The sequence below is a fragment of the Anastrepha obliqua genome, chromosome 1 (genome assembly GCF_027943255.1).
Source record: "Anastrepha obliqua isolate idAnaObli1 chromosome 1, idAnaObli1_1.0, whole genome shotgun sequence".
Lineage (NCBI taxonomy): Eukaryota > Metazoa > Arthropoda > Insecta > Diptera > Tephritidae > Anastrepha > Anastrepha obliqua.
This window is the reverse complement of record NC_072892.1, coordinates 136,336,437-136,359,580: the sequence shown is the minus strand read 5'-3', so window position 1 is coordinate 136,359,580 and position 23,144 is coordinate 136,336,437. Positions and strand designations below refer to the sequence as shown.

The window sequence follows — 23,144 nt, the reverse complement described above, 5'->3', positions numbered from 1 at the left end:
GCTAATATCGCCCATTAGTCGAACTAAGTAATCAAAGCGCCTAAGGCAATACTTAAATTTATAGTAACGTAGCAGTATTTAAGGTCAAAAGTGAAAAATTTCATTAAACTCGCAAAATCGAAATTCGTCAAAACTCACTTTGTCCCCAAAAGTCCCTACCTACTCAATCGATGGTAGAATGGGTGTTTCAAAAATTCTCATTGTTCACATGTACCGAATGCTCCAACTATCCAGTTTGACTGGGGTCTTCTTTTTACTGGGTATGAAATTAAAATATAATATATCTTTCAACTTTCAACTAGGTTGGTCAATATTTTTGTCGTATAAAACGTGTTGATAACTTCTGATTGTCATTGAGGACAAATCTCTTTGGGTATGGATGTTTAAAAACAATCAAATCGTTATCACTCGATGATAAACAGTTTTTTCTATGGTACCGGCAAATTTAAAGCACTTGAAATTAATAACTGGAATGTGTTGGCGTAACCACTAGAACACAAAAGACCAAAAAGGTCGAAGTGCAAACCTCCAATAAATCTAAATCTACCACTAAAACAGAAAAACCGTTTTCTGAAATTATAACCAACTGAAACGTAGTTATAATATTCTGGAAGGGGGCTGGAACGTGGATAAGATCAACGACTACTTCCAAAAATTCGGTCCAGCCCAAACTGGAAAAATCGTATTTCAAGGTGGTGTATACATCTCGATCTCAAAGTCATGGTCTTCTTCTTAATTGGCGCGATAACCGCTTAAACGATTTTGGCTAAGTTTAACAAAGAGCGGCAGTTGTTTCTTTCTCGTTCCAATTCCTTCTCCACCTGACCTTTCCAATGCAGGGGCCTTACTCTTCCTCTGCTACCACAAGCTTGTACCGCGTCGAATACTTTCAGAGCCGGAGCGTTTGTATCCATTCGGACGACATGACCCAGCCAACGTAGCCGCTGGATCTTTATTCCATGCGCTATGTCTATGACGACGTAAAGCTCATACAGCTCATCGTTCCATCGCCTGCGATATTCGCCGTGCGTAAATATACATTTTGTGAAAAAAGTACCGGGAATTGTACAATAAAACCCATAATAATTGTTTAAACATCAACATTTATTTTGTCGCCCTCAAAATAGGCTCCATTCGAAGCAATACACATATCCCAACGATTAGTCCAATCATCAAGGCACCTTTTAAACGCATTTGAAGAGATCTTCTTCAGCTTTTTCAATGAATTCTCCTTAATGGCCTCTATCAACTCAAAGCGGCGTCCGCGGAGTGGCGATTTAAGTTTTTGGAAAAGGAAAAAATCACAGGGGGCTAAATCCAGTGAATACGGTGGTTGTTCGATGGTATTTGCCGAGTTTCTGGTCAAAAAAGTGTTCACAATATGAGCCTGTGAGACGGTGCGTTATCATGGCGCAAGATCCATCAGTTTTCTTTCCATAAATTGGGCCGTTTCCTACGCACACTCTCTCTCAAACGTCGCATAACTTCCAAATAATATTCTTTATTTACGGTAGAACTATTTAGAATGAATTCCGAGAGCACAAAACCATTATAATCGGAAAAAAACGAGTAGCATGACTTTGACCGACTTTGACGTGATTTTTTGGGTTTCGACTCATGTGAATAGCCCCATTCAGCCGCTTGTTGACTGGTTTGCATGTCAAACTCATATACCCACGTCTCATCACTTGTTATGATGCGCTTGATAAACGTTGGGTCCGAATTCACTTGCTCAAGCAGATCTTCAGCCACCTTCTTCCGATGAATTTTCTGGAAGGAATTCAACTGTCTTGCTACGAGTCAAGCAGCCACGCGTCTCACGTCCCATTAATGGTGTAAAATGTTTGCGAATTGATTCACGAGACACGCTAAGGTCACAAGCTACCTCCCTCAAACTTAAATAATGGTTTTCCAGCACCATTTCCTTGACTTTGTCGACGTTTTCATCCGTTGAAGATGTTGTTGGGCGACCAAATCGCAAACTCTGCGACACTATAGAGGACAGATGTACCAACATTCCAGCAAAAAAACTTTAGACATATGTAATGCGCGCTTTTTATTCTTCAATACAAATTCATTTTCCTATGTAATTTCTAAATAAAAAATTGACATGTACACTTCTGTTAGGTGCTTGACCGAGCTTCTCCTCCTATTTGTGGAGTACGTCTTGATGTTGTTGTACAAATGGAGGAATTTAAAGTTTTTAGCGGACTCCGAACGGCACATGGTTTTTTATAAGGAGATTTTTCTTGGCAGAAATGCACTCGGAGATTTGCCATTGCCTGCCGAGGAGCCACCACTATTAGAAATTTGTGAACGAATGTTGAAAGTGCAGAAGGACTTTTCGCCATTAATTAGTATAGTATGAAGATGGGTTGGTGAATTCAAACGCGGTCGTTCAAGTCTTGAAGACGATTAAAAACAGCAACAACACCAAAAATCGTAGAAGAAATACAAAATGTTGTATAGGAAAATCATCTAGGTAATAATAGAGATTGAGTAGAAGCCCTAGGTATCTCATTGGGCAAAGTAAGCAATATTTCCACAGAAGTACTGGGTTTCAGAAAGCTGTACGTACAAAGGGTCCTGCATTCGCTAATAATGGAACAAAAACACATTCGAAAGCGACTTTCTCAGCAACATTTAGAGCGTTTTCGAATGCATAAAGTGGATTTTATGCGTCAATTCATCACTACGGATGAGACTTGAGTCTATCACCATAAATCATCTAAATCAAACCAAGTGACTACCGGTGTGCACTTCGTTCTTCGGCACCGAAAGAAGCTCGGGTCCAGAAATCGGTCAAGTGGGTGTTTTTTGGGACTGAAAGGAATTCTGTTTGTCGATTACTTGCAAACTGGTAAAACAATAAATTCTAAATATTATTGTAACCTTTTAGACCGGCTGAAGGAAACAATTCGTGAAAGAGACCCAGTTTGGAAAAGAAAAAAATTCTTTTTCATCAGGACAATGTACCGGGTCACAAGAGCATATTGACAATGGCTAAAATCCACGAATTAAAGTTCGAATTGTTGGAACATCCGCTAAATTCACCAGATTTAACCCCTAGCGACTTCTATCTGTTTCCAGATCTAAAAAAATGCATGCGTGAAAAGAGTTTTTCATCGAATGATGAGGTCATAACAGCTGTGGAAGCGCATTTTGCAGCCCTTCCAGATTCTCACTTCAGGGCTGGAATTCATAAATTGGAATCTCGTTAGAACAAGTGTATTGAATAATAAAGTGTGTTTCAAATTATAAAATTGTGTTTTTCCTATCAAACCGTAAAACTTTTTGAACAGTCTGTGAGTAATACTCTACACTGTAAGTATTCCAAACACTGACCGGGAGGAGAATATGGTATTCTATATGCAGGCTCTTCATACTAATATTTGGTTCCAAAAATGATAAAAAAGCTTCGAGTAATAAAATTCCGTGGCGATGATGAAGTAGAGTCGCCTATTTATGCCTACTTATTTTGAATTAAAAAGCTTTATGAAAGATCTTATACACACTTATATGAGGGGGCTTAAGGAAAATATATCGAAAAGGAAAAATTATTTCATATTTAATTTCACACATCTCCTTTCCATCCTGCGTACTTTTTCGATACTTCTCCGGTACAGCACATAGGTGCTTCAAAGAAAAAAAAACGAATATTCTGTTTAAACTACGTAGTCATCTAGCTAGCTACTCTAATGATGAAATATAAGATCTTGCGTTACTTGAATAAAATTTCGAGCGAACTTGGCCATTTCTATTACTTTAACGAGTGCATGCCGGGCCCTTGCATGGTGTATTTCTTTTTAATTATCTCAACTTAAGTTAAAAAGTTATTAGATACGCTCGTAAGAAATGTCGTATTTTTAACGCTCACAATTTCACACTTACTACCAGTTATTTTTTTATCGATGAGAAAGCTTACTTTTTCTCCAGCTCTGCAATTGTGTTGACCATATCTTCCTTTTGGTCCTCCAACTTTGTAAGTAGTTCTGTTTTATGCTTGAGTGAAGCATCGCATTCCTAATCCATAAAAATGGTGGAAAGAAAAGAATGTGCATGGACTGTAGTTTCAGTTTGAAATAAATACGTTTTCTTTTTTATTTTTTAGAGTATACATAAATATTACTTAAAATTATTTCATATATTTATTTAATATTTATTTTGTATAATACAATAAAAGGTGTATTTTATGTACTTAATATAGAGAAACTCAGTTTTGCAAAATGAACAGCGAGAAATTCGTACAATTTAAGCAGGTTTAACAAAAAGTAATACGTATATTTATTCTAAAATACTGAGCCTGTAGACGATTTAGCTACACAAAATATTTCTTGTTCATATTTTTTATTTTTTATTTATTTATTTAATTTGTTTTTATTTTTTTACATACATTAATAAGCCACCCAAATTATTAATGAGGTGTTTTAACAATCATCTCAAATAAAAAAAGAAAGAAAATCTGATTCAGTTCAGTCATAGTCATGAAGTCATCACCAGTTCAAAAGTAGTCCAAAGTGGCTCTAGTAACCTATGTTGCTCACGCGAGTACTCATTCCGACGTTAATCGGTTGAGTCAAAGTTATCTACGTAAATGACCCAGATTACTATCTGGCGAAGAACTTCAGTAGTATTTCCAAAAAATTTATGGAAAATCTTTCATGCTAAATACAACACCAACTCATACCAGGGCTTCCCACAACAGTCGGTTATACGTTACCGGCACAACCCGGATTTGTAGCCGACCTAGGACTGCCACTCCAGCACCACTCTGGTGCATGCTTATGCTGCTGCAATAACAACAACTACTACTTCCCGCAGAGTGTCAGTGCGCATGGAACTTCGCGCCGCCATTAGTCAAAGCCCTTTTTAACTTTAATAGCAAATTTCTTAAAAGGTTTGCTGTACTATTAATTGTATGTCATCCCTAAACCGTAGGATATTTCTAAGGATATTTAGAGAGAGGAAATAGGGCAAATATTAAAATTTATTGAGGAATTAGGCTCGGAGAAGTACTCTGAATCCATGAAGTAGGCAAAATAGAACTTTCAGTTCACATTGTTAACTCCAGTCCTAATAACAGCAAAAATAATAATAATAATACGACAAAATTGTCTCTTCTTATCCACTCTAGAGCCCTCTATATGTATGTACATTAGGGTGGTCATAATTTGTATGAAAAAAAAATTCATTTCACATTTGGTGTACTACAACAGTAGATATGTAAAGTTATTAAAACAAAATACTAAATATGAAATTTTTAGCCTATAGGAGAAAATCTCCTGCCGCAAACTTGAAAAATGTTTTTTAATACACATTTTTGAAAACAACAAAATTCGTAATTTTTAAGAAACACTGGCCTTTTTCTTATTTTTGTTTTTTTATAATAGCTTAGACTAAACTCTGATAACCGATTAAATCTCTTATTGGGATTGTCACTAATTCCATAATTGCTCCCAAATGCCAGGCATCTCTTAACAGATCCATTCGATATGGGTGCCGCGTGGCATGGCATAATGACATGCAAGGGAATTATTGTAAGGCAGACAAATTAGCGAGAGCGGACACTACGACTCGCCTCCCTCTTGGTATGAAGATTGTAGGTATACCCCTCTCAACTTACAAACAGCTTTCAACGTACAAACTACAACCCCAACACGAGATGGGTTGATAGTCTGCCATGTAACGCTACAAAAAGAATTTCGCCAAAACGGGGCGTCAAGCACTCAAAGGCGTTATTTCATCGGTCAAGGAAAAACGTCTCTATATTGGTTGCTTTGATCACAGGCCTCTGTCTCCTAGGCCAACGTACAACATTCGGACTATTGCAGAAGCTGCAACCATGAGGGGGAGGAAGAGTCTGTCAGACATCTTCTCTGCCACTGTCTTGCGTGGCATTCCACGGGGTTAAGATACTTTGGCTCTTCGTTCTTGAATGATACCGATGACCTTAGGGATACAAGTGTCAGCCAGATCAATGGGTTTGCACGACTGCCACACCTACTAAGCTACCTACCTAGACTAAGCTTAGTAATTTCAGTACATTTCACTGATTAGCTTCGTCTTTTAATATATGTACTTTAAAATCATTATTTACCTCACGATTCTGGGCATTAATAGGGTTTTAAAAACGTGAAACTTGCAGTGTTGTTTGAAAAATAAAGAAAAGTCGTAGGAAATATTTTTATACTATAATATTTTACTTAAAAAAATACTATTTTTTAGAACTTCAGGCTCAATTCGGATACTCTAAACCTTATCTGCATGGCTTAATACAGTAGAAACCCTATACTTGCGACACAATTTTTTTCACATTGCGTATTCAGTGCTCGCTACATTAGAAAGTTTTTACCTCGATACTTCAACATTTTTTTTATTCATCTTTATCTTTTGCTCTGTTTAAGATGAATTTTTGAGGATAAAGCTCGGGGAAGTACCGTCGATGGCATTCTGGTAATGACATTTTTTGAATTGAATCAGCTGAATGAATTCAGCGGAAGTGCCGTCTAAAGGCAAAGCGAAAATTTACGCTACTTACAATAAAAGAAAAAGCTGACATTCTGAACAAACTAAATGCGAGGATTTCCATTAATGCTCTAGCTAAAAATTTCCACGTGCATAGATCACAATAACTCATACTAAAAAAAAAGAACACTCCTTAAAGAAGTTTGTTACGCGACCTGAATCCGGCCCAGATAAAAGGAAAACCCATAAGGTTTCAGAATTTCTGAGTTTCTAAAAGAAAAGGCGTTCTTCAATTTGTTTGCGGATCAAAGGAACACAAATTTACCAATTAAAAGTGATATGTTAAAAGAGAAAGCCAAATTATTGCATGCCGAAATTCAGGATAAATCTGGAGGGCTACACGCTAGCCATGGTTGGATTGCAAATTTTAAAAAGAGACAAGAAATGCGATGGCTAAAAATTTTCGGAGAAAAACTGTCAAATAAGAGTGACTCCATAAACCTATTTTTGAACAAATTTAACAAAACAATTATGGATTTAAGTTTGATAAAAGAACAGATATACAATGCCGATGAGTCTGGCTTCCAAACTGTACGGCTCTAATACAGCCCATGGATCGATGAGTTACTGCCAAGTATCAACCTGAAAAATGCAATATGTTTTTTAGCTAGAAACTTCAATACAATCGTTGTTTCAAAAACAGATTGAAAAAGCGTCTGACTGGGATTGGGACGATATCATTCCTCTTTCGGATTACAGATAGCCGATGATACATCCAATATTCAATTCATTCCAACTTTGCTGCAAGTATCTAAATATGAAATGGAGCAATGAATTGTTGAACCTGAAGAAGACAGTCGGTGAAGAAGACAGTCGGTGAACGAAGACAGTCAGTGATGAACTAACGACGTGATGCTAAATACGAATAAAATTACATTGGAGGAGGATATATCAGCTTCCAATATATGCTTGGATTGGGCAGAGCAAAACAATGCTTGCTTAAACTATGTTGTGACACTGCAGAAGCTCAGAAACAGGTGGTACAAGAGAGTGTGTGCAAAACAAACCAAAATCGAAAATTTCTTTAATTTCAAATGAAACTTATCAAATTAACTTGGATTGCTATCAGTAAAAAAAGACTATTTAAATTTGTATGGAAAAGCAACCTCAGTACTTGCGAGAATCAAGTTTCTACTGTATTTCATATTTAGTATTTTTTTTTTGGGTAACTTAACATTTCTAGAGGTTGTACCGAATAATATCAACAATTTCAGAAATAGCGGTCACCCTAATGTACTTATTTCCATACTGCTAGAGTTGAAAAAAGCGCACGTTCGAAAGGCTTTTATCTGAAAGAAATTGTCAAAGATCGACGCGAGTTTTGAGCGACTTCAAACTTCCAGTTCGATGTACTAATTTGCATATCCAAAAGTTTGCTAAAGATTACATTGATTACAAAGTTGAAAATGTGTATGATAATTTTTTGAAATTCGTTAAACTTTTGTGAATTTTGCACAAAGTTTGGAGCTTTGATTTATGAATTTTGAAGTTCATTGTTGTAGAATGAACTATAAAAAATTTTCATAAAAAATGAGCACGACTTTTTTTTCTATGTTCACTGCACTCAGGAGCATAGGTCCTCGACAAGACTCAGTCTTGCGTTGGTTTCGTTAATCTATTTTGTTTTATGGCAGGGTAGGTGATTAGCCTGTCGCTACCATTAGCACGAAATAGATTTCGAATATTGCAAAAAAATGAAGTGACTTAATTATGTGAGCACAAGTGTACATGCGTTTGCTCGTAAATTTTCAAGCAAAATTTATCTAAAACCGTTTGGATTCGAAAAAAAAGCTTAAATTCACTGGCTACAGCTTTCTCTAAATGCTAATATTATATGTATGTATGTATGTAACTATGTATAATTGTATGTATAAGTAAAGTATATGATTCCAACTTTCTTCTGATTGATTTTGTCTATAAGTAACTTTTCGGTTTGTCTATGCGCAGGTATTTTATTTATGTACTTCTTATTGTACTTTTGAATAGACCGCAAATATTCAAATGAGTCGCCGCCTTCAGATTCAGTTGCACTACTTCAACATCCATATTTTCAACAATAATATATGTATGTATGTTTGTTTGTATGTACTTACACACCTATTATATATATATTCTATACATTCTAGATATATATATGTATATGTATTTATATGTATATATTATTATTGTTGTAGGTTTTTAATTTCGCTTTTTAACACCTCCTAGATAGTAAAAAGGCCTTTAGTATTATTTATATATGTATATGAATATTAGTAATTACTGTTCACAGTTACATATACATACATATATAAATTGGAAAAGAGAATTTCTGCATATAGTACGTACATACATTAGTGTTGTTGTTTCTGTTTACTATCCAAGTGAAATATGTTAAAAATTTAGTTTTTCATTTTCATTAGCAAAGCTTTGTTTTAGACAGAATTTTTTTTACAGCATTTGTTCTGGGGCTTCAAGGCTTTGCGGCAGCTATGTGTATGTATGTATGGATGTGTGTATGCATTACCGACATTCAAATCGATAAGAAAGCATTGAACTATGTATGTAGGTATGTTTCGATTTTCGAATTCGAAATTGTATACGAAAACTAAACAAAAAATGCTTAAATTCAAACTGTAATTAATGCAATTAATTGAATGCAATCGTTTTAATTTTGCATTTGCTCTTGTGAGAGCGTGTAATCACTTTTGCAGGTGTCCATCGGTTTATCCGGATACGATTTACCCACTTCGGTGAACGATTTCGCTGAAGTTGGTGTTTTAAGTTCACCATCAGTCTCTAATTTTTCGGGTGCTACGGATGCCGATGGTGATTTGCGATAATTGTTAGGATTGAAAGGCGGTATGGCGTCGACTTTTAGATGTAAACGCTTTACTGGTGGTCCGATGTCCTGGCGGTGTTTTTTGGTGAGTGCTTCAAATTTTTGTAGATTTTGTTGACGTCGTGTACTGGGCGATTTGTCTCCTCCTCCACCTGCATGGCCAGCTAGCTGTTGTTGTTGCTCTAACTTATTTTCATATTTTTTCTCTAAGGACTGCAAAATATTGCCAATTTGCGAAGCTTTGGTTTGTAGTCGTGACACCATTTCACCCTTTTGGGTGAGTTCGTCTTCACATTCCTGATTTGGTACAAATTTTGGCAAGATTTAAAGAATTTATATACATACATAAGGTAAAAGACGCCTGTAGCAATAGCTGTAGGTATTTTTCAGCATAACTTATAATTACAATAAAAATAAATGTACACCAAACGCAGTAATTTTCTAGGTATTAAGTTTTAATATATGGTGAACAGATTAAAGTTGCCACTCGAGTAGTTTCAACTAAAATGACAATATTACTTAAAATGAAATGAAATTAAAAGGTCAAAAATAAACATAAATATAATAAAAAAAAAGTAATCCCCCCTATAACACGTTGGATTAGTTCCGAGTTGTGGAAGTATTCTCGTAAAACTGATCCAAAAATCAATTGTTCTTGTAGAGAAACAAATTTTCTTTTTAACTTAAGTCTTGTAACCTTTTCACTTGTCATGGCTGAGAACTAAATATTTTATTTAAAATAAATACTTATAAAAATAAGATATCTTTACCGTAAATATGTATGAATAATCAATACGCTTACACTTCAAAAACTAGGAACACAATGTAAATTTATTTGCGAACTCTACAAATTATTCACAGAAGAGAAATATGGGGCAAATACAGCGTTATATGAGAGGATTACAAATTCAACTATTTAATGCAGGATTTCAGAAAATAAACATTTTTAGTAGTTCGATTGAGTAAAATCTTATTATACATGATTTAATTTTATTTTTTAATTCACCAAATTTAATGTATGCACAGTGAACCCTCGATTAACGACGCCACGCCTAACAAATATTTCATATAACGAACAAAATTAAAAAAAAAACAAAAATGCTTCGCTTAATTAACGAAGTTTCCTTTAACGACTAACAAAAAGAGGAAATACTTAGAGGAACAACAATGCTGAGTATATATCAAAGCTCAGCGGGGAGCTGGCTACCGAAGAGCTTATGGTTTCGCAATGTAATTTACAGCAAAAAGACGTGAAGACTTTAGAGGACGTGGAGGCAACATAAAGACAAGAACCGTCGAGTGTAATTAGAGAAATGCTGGAAGCGTAGGAGTCAGTGGCATGATGCATTAACCCTTTTACACCCCTCGACGGAATAATGCGCGAGCAAAAACTCCCTCTTATCACCAAGAACGAAATAGTCCGCGCGGCAAAAACTCTCTCTATCATCAAGAAAGGAATAATCCACAATAAATTATTAATATATAAATTTTTTTTTTTTTTAAGTTTGAGGAAAATATATAATTTTGACAATCCTGTAACATTATTTTTCATTGGAACAAACAGTAAGAGTCTTGCCGAGGATATTTTGAGTGCATCGCGTATTTCAAGCGATGATACAAAAGGGTTAAAAAGCAGACAGACAGGGGCTAGTGGCTAAACGCGCAAAAGATTTGTTCAACGCAAATTGAGTGTGAATATCTGCAATATGAATATGAACGTCTTTCGAATTTCTATAAAGGTAATTTATCAACTAAAAATAATTAACCCAAAATGTTTCTAAAATCATTATGTAGATATATGCCGCCAGGAAGCAACTAAATTTAATACTAAAAATTTTAGTCAGAACATAGGCAGGAACATAAGCTCTTTACGGCAAAAATGTCAAAAATATATTTTTTTAAATAAAATGTAGGTGTGATGTTTTTTCTTATTTCCATATACACACATATGTATTGTATGTACATACAATGGCGAGCATAATTGAGTGCACGATGATCTTCGTTCCTGATTCAATAATTAAAGATGACGTAAGATGCCTAATTCTCACCCTGTGCCGGCCATATTGAGCTACTTAAATCCGATTGTCCTCTTAAAAAAGCTCATTTTAATTTCAGCGCAAATTCTAAAGAAAAAATACTCAAAGGCATAGATACAAATGGACTTTTGCTACAAAAAATTTAGTAGGCAACACTGTTTTTGTGGGGCCAAAAGAGGATGTTAAGTTTGTTCATGTCCCAAAAGATAAAATGAGAAGAAAAGTCTGGGTAAAATCGTGCGGCACCTCATTAGAAACAGGCGAAAAAGTTTGCGAGTAACGGATTTTGAGATGAAGCCAGATCGGAAGAGGGCGAAGTTTACTAGTGATGCTCTTCCGATGCCTATCGAAATTTTGCATTGCTGGAGTGAGCGCGAAACGAAACATTCTTCGGTTTAGGCTTTTACGCAAACAGATCAAATCCTTTTTTATATGAAAAGTGTAGTATTATTTAAGCGCATTTTGATTTTTAAATCATGCACTGATTGTCGTGTGTTTCACTTGGAAAAAAATGGGCCTATCCTAAGTAACGGCTTGTGAAACTGGATAAATTTAAATCTAACGTCAGTCAAATACTTTCTGAGGGACAGATTAAAAAGTTGGAAGGCCCAACGAAAATAATTCATTGGGCTTCGGACGAAGAGCACAGGCAATTACCAAAATTCGTACATGAATTAACATAGGTCTTCTGAGAATGGGAAGAAATATATTTTTTGTGGGAAACTCATAGTTTTTAAGATATAGGTTGTCAAAGCTTTTGCCAAACCTACCGAAAATTGTAGAAATTGTTAAAATAGGTGACAATCAATTGTCTTGTCACTATGTATGTGACACATCCACGGGAATGGTTAAGTTAAAAATATAAATAGTTAAGTACCATTCATAAGATACGTAGGTGAAATGATTGAAGTGCCACTCTGGCACTCCCCAAGTAGCACTAAAGCGCCGTTATGGTACTATTATGAGACCTCCAACAGGCATATATCTACAGCTAGCCAGACCTGTTGATGTAATAGAGAAGATTGATTAATTGAATAACATTAAATTATTCTATAGTTTACATTGACTTTTTTCAATTTTTTACTACTTTTTCAGAAAGAAGATAAACGTATTCCCCTTTTTACCCTTACTTTCAAATTGCTCCATGGATTGAGTAGCATCCGAAATCAGTTGCCAAACTTTACACAAACTTTTATTACCGAATCCAAGGCGCATCCATTAAAAATGGTGGAACCAACAATGTTTTGTACATTAGATTGTCACGGCAAAGTATTGGAAAAGTAAGAAAGAAAAAATAAATCTTTCATTCTGTACTAACAGCCACATGGACACGACGAAAGAAAAAAACAAATCAGCCGATTTACCGATACCAAAAAATTTTCCAAAAATGTTAACCAAAAATCGTAGAATTGAAATGACACATTTGTGGAAGTTTTCTAAAAAATTTTAAAATTGGATTTATATGGGTTTTGTTAGACAATGAAAACCACATTTTTATACAAAAAATATTCAACAAAATACTCAAAAAAAAAAAATAAAAAAATAGTCAAAACTATCAGTGAGGTTAATATTGAACTATTTTAGTATGCATTTCTGTGACCCAGAACGCACTGTTTTATTTTATTGGGAATTATGGTTTTGCTTCACGAACGTTTCGCATAACGTAGAAGATTCTAGAACGAGGGTACACTGTACTTACAAAACAATTTTTCTATTTAAATTGTTTCGTTTGAATTCATTTTGAGTTAATTTAATTTTATTTTTAAATATATAAATTAAAAAAAAATTAAATTTTATTTTATTTTATTTATAGTTTATATATTTAAAAATTTAATTTTATTTTATTTTAGTTTATACAGGGTGAACAATATGAAGTGTTACCAAGTGTATTTGTAAAAGAGCTCATGACATCAACGTCCAAATTGTTTTAATGACAGGTCAATATATTTTTTATAAGCCATCAAAAGCATTTGCGTCTCAGTTTTGTTGAATTTTTTTTTCTGTGATGGAATTCAAACGTAATAGTGTGATTGCGTTATATTTGGCTGGTGGACCAAAAAAACCGCAACAACGCCAGAAATGATTCGGAAAGTGAAGGCTCGACTTGAACGAAATCCACGTCGAAGTGGAAGAAAAATTGCCAAAGAACTGAAAATATCGTCGCAGCATTCGACGCATATTGAAAAATGAGCTCAAGAACAAGGCTTACAAGTTCGAAAAAGCACACGATCTTTCTCCCCAGCAAAAAAAGTTCGGTGCGAAAGAGCAAAGGAGTTGTTGCGCTTGCACGAACGTGGCGAATTTCCTAACAATGGTTTTCTTATGAAAAAAGTTTCCCAATCGAGCAGTTCATAAACACTCAAAACGATCGTGTTTACTTGACCGAACGCTCACACGAGAATTTGAGCCTACGTATGGCCACTCGAAGCAATTTCCCATCGCAAGTAATTGTTTGGGCCGCAGTAACCGCTGATGGACACTCTCCAATCGTTTTTATCGAGCCTGGTGTCAAAGTGAATGCGAGACTTATTATCGGGAAAATGTTTTAGAAGCTGCTTTAGAGCCGTGGACATGCAAACATTTCGGTCGTAGACCATGGACGTTCCAACAGGACTCGGCACCGTCTCATAAAGCTCGTGTGAACCAAGAATGGTTAAAAAATCATGTTCCACACTTCATTTCGTCCACACAATGGCTTTGGAATTCGCTAGACGAAAATCCGATGGACTATTCCATCTTGTCCATTTTAGAGAGCAAGGTGAGGACTAAAAAATATGCCAGTATGGATGCGCTGAAAAAAGCGATTGTACGAGAATGGGCCAAAATACATCAAGATCACACTCGTACAGCATGCAACTCATTTTTTGACCGTTTGAAGGCTATAGTCAAGGCAAAAGGTGGTCATATCGAGCTAAAGTGAATATATGTTAAAATTGTAATCATTTTTGTACAATTTTGTCTTTGAAATCAATAAAAACTAATTTCACACAAAAAAGTTATGGTGTGTTGAATAGGTAACACTTCATATCGTTCACCCGTATATTTAAAAATTTCATTTTAGTTTATATATTTAAAACTTTTATTTTATTTTATATTTTCATTTTATTCCGATTTCGTTTTATTATATTTTATTACACTTCATTTTATATCTTTTTTTATGATTGCGTTATTTTTAGTTTTTAATATATTTTCTTTTTAGTAATTGAGTGGGCAACTGTTGTCTGGTCACCTCAAAACACTTTGCAAAACCGTGTTATCTTTGTCGGTTTTCACCTGTCTCGTTCTTACCCACCTGTAATTTACGATACATTTCCAAGTTAATTTGCTTGATATCGTCCAATTGTCGACGCAGCGATACAATCGTATCCTGCTTTTCGTGTATATCCTTCTCAAGCAATTTCATTGCCATATCAGACTCAGCTTTGAGTGATATTTGCAGTTTCAATTCCTTGTCTAGCTCTAAATTTTTCTTTTTCTCTTCACTCAATTCGGCTGTTAGCGACTCAATCGTGGCTTTATTCGCTCTATCCGTCGATTTGTTTGGACTGGCCTCGACATTGGATATAGGAACATCTTCTGTATAAAATAAATATTTAGATTTATAAAGTTTCCAAGTGCAGCAAGGGAAGGTATGGCAAGTAACATAGTTCTGTACATACTAGAACTGGTCGCACTTTGACGAAGCGCCTGATTCTCGGCTTGCAGGGCCAATAGGCTGTTACGTGCGATCGCAAGATCCTCCTTCATTAACGCATTTGTAGTGGTCAGAGTTTCGACTTTAGCTTGCAGATTACCTACAGTGGCACTAAAGACAAATTTCGATTTAAAATTTCGTTTAAAAATGACACGATACACAATTCTGCAACATCTGGCTAATTGTTTATAAGACATTTCGAATGTCCCAATTTTCATCAAGTTTGCTGTAGTTATTTTCTCTAGCATAAGCTTTGGTGAAAAGCGCCAGCCAATATGTTGCTCATGACTTCATTGCAATTTACGTACTTTAGATGCCGATTGAGCTCTTCAATGTAGTTTTTCTGATCCAAAACCGCAATCATATTGCCTTGACCGTTCGCCTCCAGTGACTGATTGATCTCCTCATCATTATCGGTACTACGCGAACTCGAACGCAGGTAAAGCGAAAAATCAATAACACCCTGTTGTGAATCCAAATCTTCCTCCTTCACGCACAAATTGCAATCAATCACATTTAGACCCACTAAGATTCCCATAATGACCACAATCTACGATAAGACACGCAAAATAACATCAACTACATATTTTTAAGACATTGCTTTTATCCCACCTCGTCGCTCATCATCAGCGCATGTGGCTCATAGTATTCGTAGAGCGAATCGTCTCGATGCTCGATAAGCGCTTGCAGATAATCAGCTAATTTCTTTTGCATCAAAGCTATACGCAACCAAGCTCGAGCGCGTCCTATATGTGTACGCACCGTGGGAAGATCTCGCACACTCGCTGTTATGTCCTGCGATTCAGGACAATAGTTTTCTACACTTTGAAGCAGGTCCCATAATTCTTTGCGTGGCCCCAAAAGACCCTAGAAAAATTGGTTAGAAATATGTAGTAGCAACACTCACGCGAACGGAGAATCATCTTTACACACCTTCTTTGGACGCAAACCATGACCTAACACGTGCTCTATTACAATGAAGAAGTGCTGCAGCGGTAGATGGTCAGAGTCCAACATACGTCCGAAACGCAACGATTGCTCCAATAACTCCTTCACCACGAGCTTACAAATATTTACCAAATTACTGCGTTCAATTTCGGCTGGATCGCGAGCTAAAAGTACACACCGACAAACATGCAACATTATTCACTGCAGAGCCAAGGCCGATTCAGAAGATTTGAATGCTAAATGTACTTATGTAATCAGCGTCGTCGAGAGCTGCATTCAAAACTGTACATACTTATATATTCATCTATGCTGCATACATATGCAGCTACAACCACATTCACACTTACTAGTATTTATATTAAATGTCATATAGCGGATTGCCACGCGCATACATATAAAGTTTGCTTGCAACTCAAACCATTCAAATTCGAAAAGCATAATTAACTGAAAACTTTAAGAAGCATAGAAATTTATAGTAAAAGCAATTTGATTGATCGCACGAGCTTTGACTTTGTAGCCAGCGTCAATCAACAAGAAAGTATAAGTTGGAAAAAAAATTATTTCACATGAAACAATGAAAATATGTGTATCTTTAGTGCTGTTGACGTTGCTTTGCCCAGGCGGTTGCCCGGTTTACGACTTCGACTTGAGAACTATCGAGCAACCCAGTCAGTTTGCGAATGGTCTAAAGCTGGCTGCCGATCTTAACTCCGAATTCAATCAGGGCATCATGAATTTTCACGTGCTTAACGATCAGCATCCGTTAAATGACGACAGTACCTGCACACTAACTTCACTTGCGTCCGACCTTGGCGCAAATCCGACAAGAAAGTTCAAAGCTTCGCGTAAAATCGAAGATGAGAAACAAGCAGAAACGGAGTTGGATGATTTTGTTGGTTCGAATCTTTTTTCCAGTGTACGTAAAAAATGTTTTTCACCGGAAGATTTGAATTTGTTGTCCGCACGCAGGGATTTCGAGGCAAGTTTGTTCATTAAAAGTAAATGTTTGAAGGCAGCATTCAAATTTCTTTATAATTTTAGTATCTTGTGCCAAAAGATCTGCCGAAGTGCCTGCTCAATGATGAAATGATAAACATGTTATTGAATTACTTTTATAATGGCAATGAGCTGATACAAAAACTGCCCGAATCTACGAGAAGGGTGCTTGATAGGGCCTACTACGATATGCTCGGCGGTTACTTGCGTTCATACTTGCTGCCAGTAGCGAAGTACTCTTATTACGGTGGCAAAGCAAGTCTAAAGGTGGTCAGCAGTGTTGTGGATTTGTATCAACAATGCAAGTCCTTTCTGAACACGAACGGTAATGGCTGGAAAATGCCCATTTTACTTGAGGAATTGGAGAACATTCATGTGGATCCTCTACGGGGCTCGGACTGCGGTGGCGACGGCAATGGAGGTGGTAGTGGTTCAACTGGTTGCGCACGTCTTGAAATGTTGCCAAGCAATGACGGCGACGAAAATGTTATGCTGGTGGCGTTGCCAAAATTAGAAGCAGATTGTATTGAAAACGGTTTAAGTAATATATGGCTGCCATTTAGAAAACGACGCAACTATGACCTCAGATCAATGAAATCTTCTTACGTAATCATACGATTTTACGAAACGGTCACACGTTGCTACCAATCACAGTCAATGCCACAGGATACTTTCAATTCCAAGCTCATAGCTTGGATCAATGAGAATATAAAACCACATTTGTCCGACGAAGAATTCTACCCTGGTCTTGGCGGAGTACTTAGGATTGCTGAAAAATTAAGAAGAGGCAGAAAAGCGACGGATATTGAAAGTGACGGCCAAATGGAAGAACTTGTACGTGAGGAAAGTAGAAACGACGATGGGTTTTCCGACATAGAACTTGCACGAAAGGCATTAGAATATAAGATGCACGAAAAAGCCAGGCAAACGTTGATTAATGGAAAACGTTGGTTTGAGAGAAATACCAACGACAATGGCAATAATCCCAATAGACAGCTGCAAAGTAGAAAAATATGCGAAAAACCAAAAACTCAAAAAAACCAGCAAGTCCAGCAAGCGAAACCAAAAAAATCAAAGTGTAAAACGAAGGGTGGAAAACATGAACATGGTGAAGCTGGGTCGCTAATGAAATTATCTTCAGAACAACAGAAACATTATCTGAAATACCTGTGTTGTATTATTGGACTGATATTGCTCGTATTGTTGATCATTTTGCTTATCGCTATGCTAATGAGATATCGTAAGCGAAAAACGAAGAAAGAGCCCAAACCAAAACCACCAAAGAAAAAGCGCAAATGTCCTGCATGGTGTAATTATTTGATTTGCAGAAAGAAACCACACGATGAGGAGATTGTTATCAAACCTGATACCAAATCGGTCATTGCGACACAACCACGTAGTTCCCACAAACGTAAAAAGTAAAATAAAACCGCTCTAATTAATCATTTCAACTTTCCAGACCGTCGCACGTCCACTTCAACGTCGTCACTGGCCTGCCAACCCGCTGCTAAATGCATTCCTTGCTCTAAGCGTGCCACTAAGGAATCGGAAAGTGCGCCCATTATCGAAACGACATCACTCGATTACTACTCCTCGTCCGAGCCCGAAAGTAAAGTACGCCAGAAAGCGAAAAAAGGCAAACAGAAAGTGGTCACGATAGATGAGAAAAAGAAGAAAAAAGCAGCATCACCGTCCCCAACGAAATCTAAGTCAGCTCCTGCCAAATCCAAATCGCCTCCGAAAAGCAGAATGGGCGGTGGAGCAGAGCATAAAACTTCGTCCGGTTCGGATAGCACCAGACGTTTGGGTATTCAACGAACTGTCCCAACTGATAATAAGAAGAGTAGTGTATAGGAAGGTATCATTTTCAAATAAATCCATATTAAATATATATTTTTTGGTTACAGAATGAAATAGTGCGTTGCAAACGTACGGTTTCGAGGGATCGCTCGAAAGGCTCGCGTAGTTGGGAAACCATGTACGATACATAAAATTCAAGATAACTTTACACCAAATGGGCTTTTATTTTTCTAAATATCTATTGCATGAGTTTCGCAAATTTAAGTAACTCTATCTATTTTTGCATTTATTTATTAAATTAGTTTTTACGAAATAAAATGTGGTTATCGCGAGTAGCCAATAAAAGATATGCGAAGGATAGAATGGTAAATATGAAGTGGCAAAGTTGAATGGGGAATCGATAAATTACGACGTACAATAGTTTCGGTTATTGAGATGAATTACGTAGAACATGCAGAGCTTTCGGCAGGGGATATCTGAGTTAACGCGCGTTTTGGAAAATACCTGCTTTGTTACGAGAGTTGCCTTTTATATTTTGCGCCTTTACAACTCTACGCGTACTTACGCAGAATCTTTCTCTCGAACAGTCCAAGCGTCGCTTCATCGGATGTTGTCATCGTCCAAGCTTCTGCGCCATACGTTAGGACGGACACGATGAGAGTCTTGTAGAGTGTTAGTTTTGTTCGTCGAGAGAGGACTTTACTGCTCAGTTGCCTACTTAGTCCAAAATAGCACTTGTTGGCAAGAGAGATTTTACGTTGGATTTCAAGGCTGACATTGTTATCGCTGTTAATGCTGGTTCCTAAATAAACGAAGTCTTTTACAACCTCGAAATTATAACTGTCAACAGTGATGTGGGTGCCGATACGCGAGTGCGCCGACTGTTTGTTTGAAGACAGTCGATTCTAGCCGGATGAAATTCGTCCGGGCCGTGAAGGCCGTCCAAAAACGGTTATAGAGCCAAAAGCAATCGATGATTCACATAAAATGTCACAAGATAGAGGCATCCTTGGACATAGTGAGACCTTTCAATATTGCGTGAACATTTGTGCGTTAAGAAGATTTGTTCTCGTTGGTTACCGCATAATTTTGCAAGTGTCTAAAAAGGGACTCGTGTTGATTTGTGTAACAGCTGACGAATCTTGGATCTATGCATATGAGCCGGAAACAAATCATCAATCGACAATATGAGTGTTCCAGGACGAGCTTAATCCAACAAAATATGTTTGCGGAAGAAGCACCTCAAAGCCTATTTTTCGGAAAATCTGTCGTAACTGTACCACTAGAGAAATTTAACAGTTAATTCTAAGTGGTACGCAATCATTTGTTTGCCGCAGAATTAAGGAAAACCAACCGCTAAAGACGAATTATCCTTCATTAAAACAATGCGGCTTACACAAGTGAGTTTTTGAGCACTCAAAAGTTCGAATTAATGGGTCACTCACCTTACAGCCCTGATTTGGTACCTAATGACTCCTTTTTGTTCCCAAGCATCAAAAATAGAGTGCGAAGTTACTTACAACGCCTGAAGAAGCTGTTGAATCCTTTGATCAGCTAGTTTTCGAGGTGTCCACTTCTTAGTGGCGAAAGTGCTTTCAAAATTGGTTCAAGCGAATGTCGAAGTGTATTGACTTCCAAGGAAAATATGTTTAAAAACAATAAAGCCAGTTTCGTTACTATTTTACTATATTTTCATTATTGAGCACAAAATATAAAAGTCAATTCTTGTACGTGAGGCTACTGTACATCCCGAAAAAGTGTACAATACAGATTTTTGAGCCAATGTTACCGATATTTGTGCGAGTATCAGGTGAATGAATCGCAACTTTTCGGTTCACACATTAATACCAAGTGTCAAAGTGCTAAATGGTTTCACCAAGAGGGTGCAACATGCCGCACAGTGAGGGAAATCATCATATTATTAAGATGCACTTTTGACGTCCTCCGATTAGGTCATGCGTATCTGCGTTGACGCATCAGTTATGATTGAAGACTTAAAAGACAGCATTGCTTTTAATAATAATAGCCAATTGGATTGACTAAACATTTACGTTTGTGATGTCCTTGCTACATACTTGAGTTTTTATTGGCCACTTCATCGCAAGTACTTTTTCACCACTCAACAATAGATAATCACATTTCAATGAATGCTTTCAAGAGAGCACTTTTGCTACTTTGGAACATTGAATGCACTCTAGAAACGAGATAAGTTATGTTAAATGGATGCATAAACAAGTCAACTATTAACTAATACACCTGTCGCTCTGCTAAACAATCTATGAAACACATTTGCTCATGAGTTATGCCTTTAATGAGAATGTTTAACGGCAAGCTTACGTAGAATGATATCAGCCTCACGCAATTGAAACATCAACGATAGACATCACATGGTTCATACCCACACATATCTACATACATTAATAAACACACCTACAAAGAAAATCTGAACTAGTTGAAGAAATTTTTAGTTTAAAAATTGTGTTATTTCTGAAAAATGGGCCAGTCTATAAATGTTTTGATTTTCGCGAGAAGTGAATGATTTGATTTTTTTGTTGTGATTTTTTAGTGAGCTATTAAGAAGCTGTGAAAAAAATACAAGTAAAGTGAGTCACAAACAAAATATGCCGAACAAAAGTAAACACATTCTATTAAAAAAGTAACGGAAATTGATTTAAAGAGTTGGTTAAAGGGACTAGAAAATTCTAGGAAAAATTGCCAGATTTTTTAAAAACTCAAATTACACTTTTATGCCTCAGTTTTCAGTCGATACTTGTAAAAGAAAATTCGTGCGGGAAACAGCAAACAGATTTGAAAAATATTTTAATGATCGGACTATTCGTGTATGGTATATAAGTGACCTACTTTGAAGGTGATACAATATTATTAATGAATAGTAAATATTTAGTGTTTTATTAACCTATTCCTAGTACTTTTTTACAGAGTTACACGATTTATCTTTACCTATTCCTACACCATTTTATATTGAATCCTATGATCTTTTTTGTAAAAATAGAAAAAGTGAATTTCGTTAGCCCATTAAACTCTATTTTTGCGCGAAACAAGCGTTACGTCCGTCAAAGAAAATCTTGTATATCATTATGGGCGAGGACCTATGTTCCAATGGAAGATAAAGCAAACGAAGGAAAGGAATGAGAACCACTAATGTACTCACTTTCGATGGGATTGTCCCAGCAAAAGCTCCGGCGAACATTCTGGCTACCTAACTGGGTCATGACAACAAATATAATCGATAAAATAAACGCTTTTATATTAAGGGACTTTCCGGTCTAGAATTTCGAAAAAAAACGATTCTTTTTTTCATGTTATGATAGTTTATACTTTCAAAAATATACTTGCAAATTTTGATATTGAAATTCGTTGTAGTTTAGACGTTACAGTTCTTTAAAAGGAGCCCGGTTTGGAGTACGACGCCCAGGTATTAGCGTGTTTAACCGTGTTTTTCTCGAAACTATTTTTTCCGAGTTGGCGTTAATAATGTCTCAAAAAGTACTGAACCGATTGATTTGAATTTTTAAAATTATATAATATGGTATTGAGTAGACTTGTGGCTCCCGCGGATAGCAGAATTATAATTTTATAAAAAAATTTTCTATTTTTTTTAAGAGCGAGAACTTGACAAAAAATCTTTTTTTTTTTTGTTTTGCCACAAACAGATAAAATATCTAGAAAAAAAAATTTTTTTTTTTTGTAAATCTGCTACCCACTATAGCGACATATCTCCTGATGAATAATCGACGGGATGTATTACGTCAGGGGAAGCAATTTTTTTTATTGTTGTCATTGAAAAAAATATTGTTTTTTTTTGTAAATAAATTGATCTAATGAATAAAAACGATTTTCAATTGATACCGATTGTTTTTAGTAAATTTTCACGTCTCTAGAGCAGAGAGGTGCCTTAAATGAGCGGCAAGTGAAGGTGCGTAAATTTAAATGAAGCTTACCGTATAGGTCAGAGATTTCATTTTCTTACAAGTGTTTAGATATGAGAAGGCTATCCACAAGGTAAGTGCCGCGCCTACACAATATTGACAATAAACACCATCGTCTAACAACTTCAAAACAATATTTGGCGTTCAAATCACTAGCCGAACGAGTTTCTGTACATTTTCGTACCCGTTAAGGAAATGTGGATTCATTACAACACCGCAGAGACGAATAAAAAATCTTCATATGGCGATAAGAAATTTGGGTGGTAAGAAGAGATTATCGATGAACCCAACGTTAATTTTAATACAGAATCAAGAAATACAATCAGTTGAAGAGTATCAAAAATTAGAGAAAGTGTAGTTAGCTCATATGGCACAAC

The 23,144-nt window shown here is 36.2% G+C and overlaps 2 protein-coding genes across 7 annotated transcripts in view; one reads left to right on the top strand and one right to left on the bottom strand.

The window, feature by feature from the left end:
* Positions 1 to 23,144, bottom strand: part of LOC129236279 (protein RUFY3) — a 43,956-nt gene that overhangs the window by 3,963 nt on the left and 16,849 nt on the right. For 3 of the 4 annotated variants that reach the window (XM_054870571.1, XM_054870569.1, XM_054870570.1), the window contains 6 exons: positions 16,007 to 16,185; positions 15,686 to 15,940; positions 15,382 to 15,623; positions 15,039 to 15,184; positions 14,672 to 14,955; positions 3,926 to 4,023 (listed from right to left, as the gene is read on the bottom strand). In XM_054870571.1, the coding sequence (XP_054726546.1) occupies positions 3,926 to 4,023; positions 14,672 to 14,955; positions 15,039 to 15,184; positions 15,382 to 15,623; positions 15,686 to 15,940; positions 16,007 to 16,185 (1,204 nt within the window). Of the gene's footprint in view, positions 1 to 3,925; positions 4,024 to 5,585; positions 9,641 to 14,671; positions 14,956 to 15,038; positions 15,185 to 15,381; positions 15,624 to 15,685; positions 15,941 to 16,006; positions 16,186 to 23,144 lie in introns of those variants that run through there. The other variant, XM_054870572.1, reaches the window with a different exon arrangement.
* LOC129236280 (uncharacterized) lies at positions 16,523 to 19,157 on the top strand. Of its 3 annotated transcripts, none has more exons than XM_054870573.1 (4): positions 16,523 to 17,000; positions 17,063 to 18,413; positions 18,477 to 18,865; positions 18,925 to 19,157. In XM_054870573.1, exons 1-4 carry the CDS (start codon positions 16,596 to 16,598, stop codon positions 19,006 to 19,008), a joined length of 2,229 nt encoding a protein of 742 aa, XP_054726548.1. In that variant the 5' UTR covers positions 16,523 to 16,595; the 3' UTR covers positions 19,009 to 19,157. The 3 variants fall into 3 exon arrangements, with proteins under 3 accessions (XP_054726548.1, XP_054726550.1, XP_054726549.1); XM_054870575.1 differs by having other exon boundaries at positions 18,477 to 18,860; positions 18,925 to 19,006; XM_054870574.1 differs by having other exon boundaries at positions 18,477 to 18,875; positions 18,925 to 19,000.

Excerpts from the sequence above, each read along its gene's own strand:
- LOC129236280 (XM_054870573.1), top strand. The coding sequence starts at position 16,596 with ATGAAAATATGTGTATCTTTAGTGCTGTTGACGTTGCTTTGCCCAGGC. Across the intron at positions 17,001-17,062 it reads CCGCACGCAGGGATTTCGAG|TATCTTGTGCCAAAAGATCT; the intron begins GCAAGTTTGTTC and ends TTATAATTTTAG. Across the intron at positions 18,866-18,924 it reads CTGATAATAAGAAGAGTAGT|AATGAAATAGTGCGTTGCAA; the intron begins GTATAGGAAGGT and ends TTTTGGTTACAG.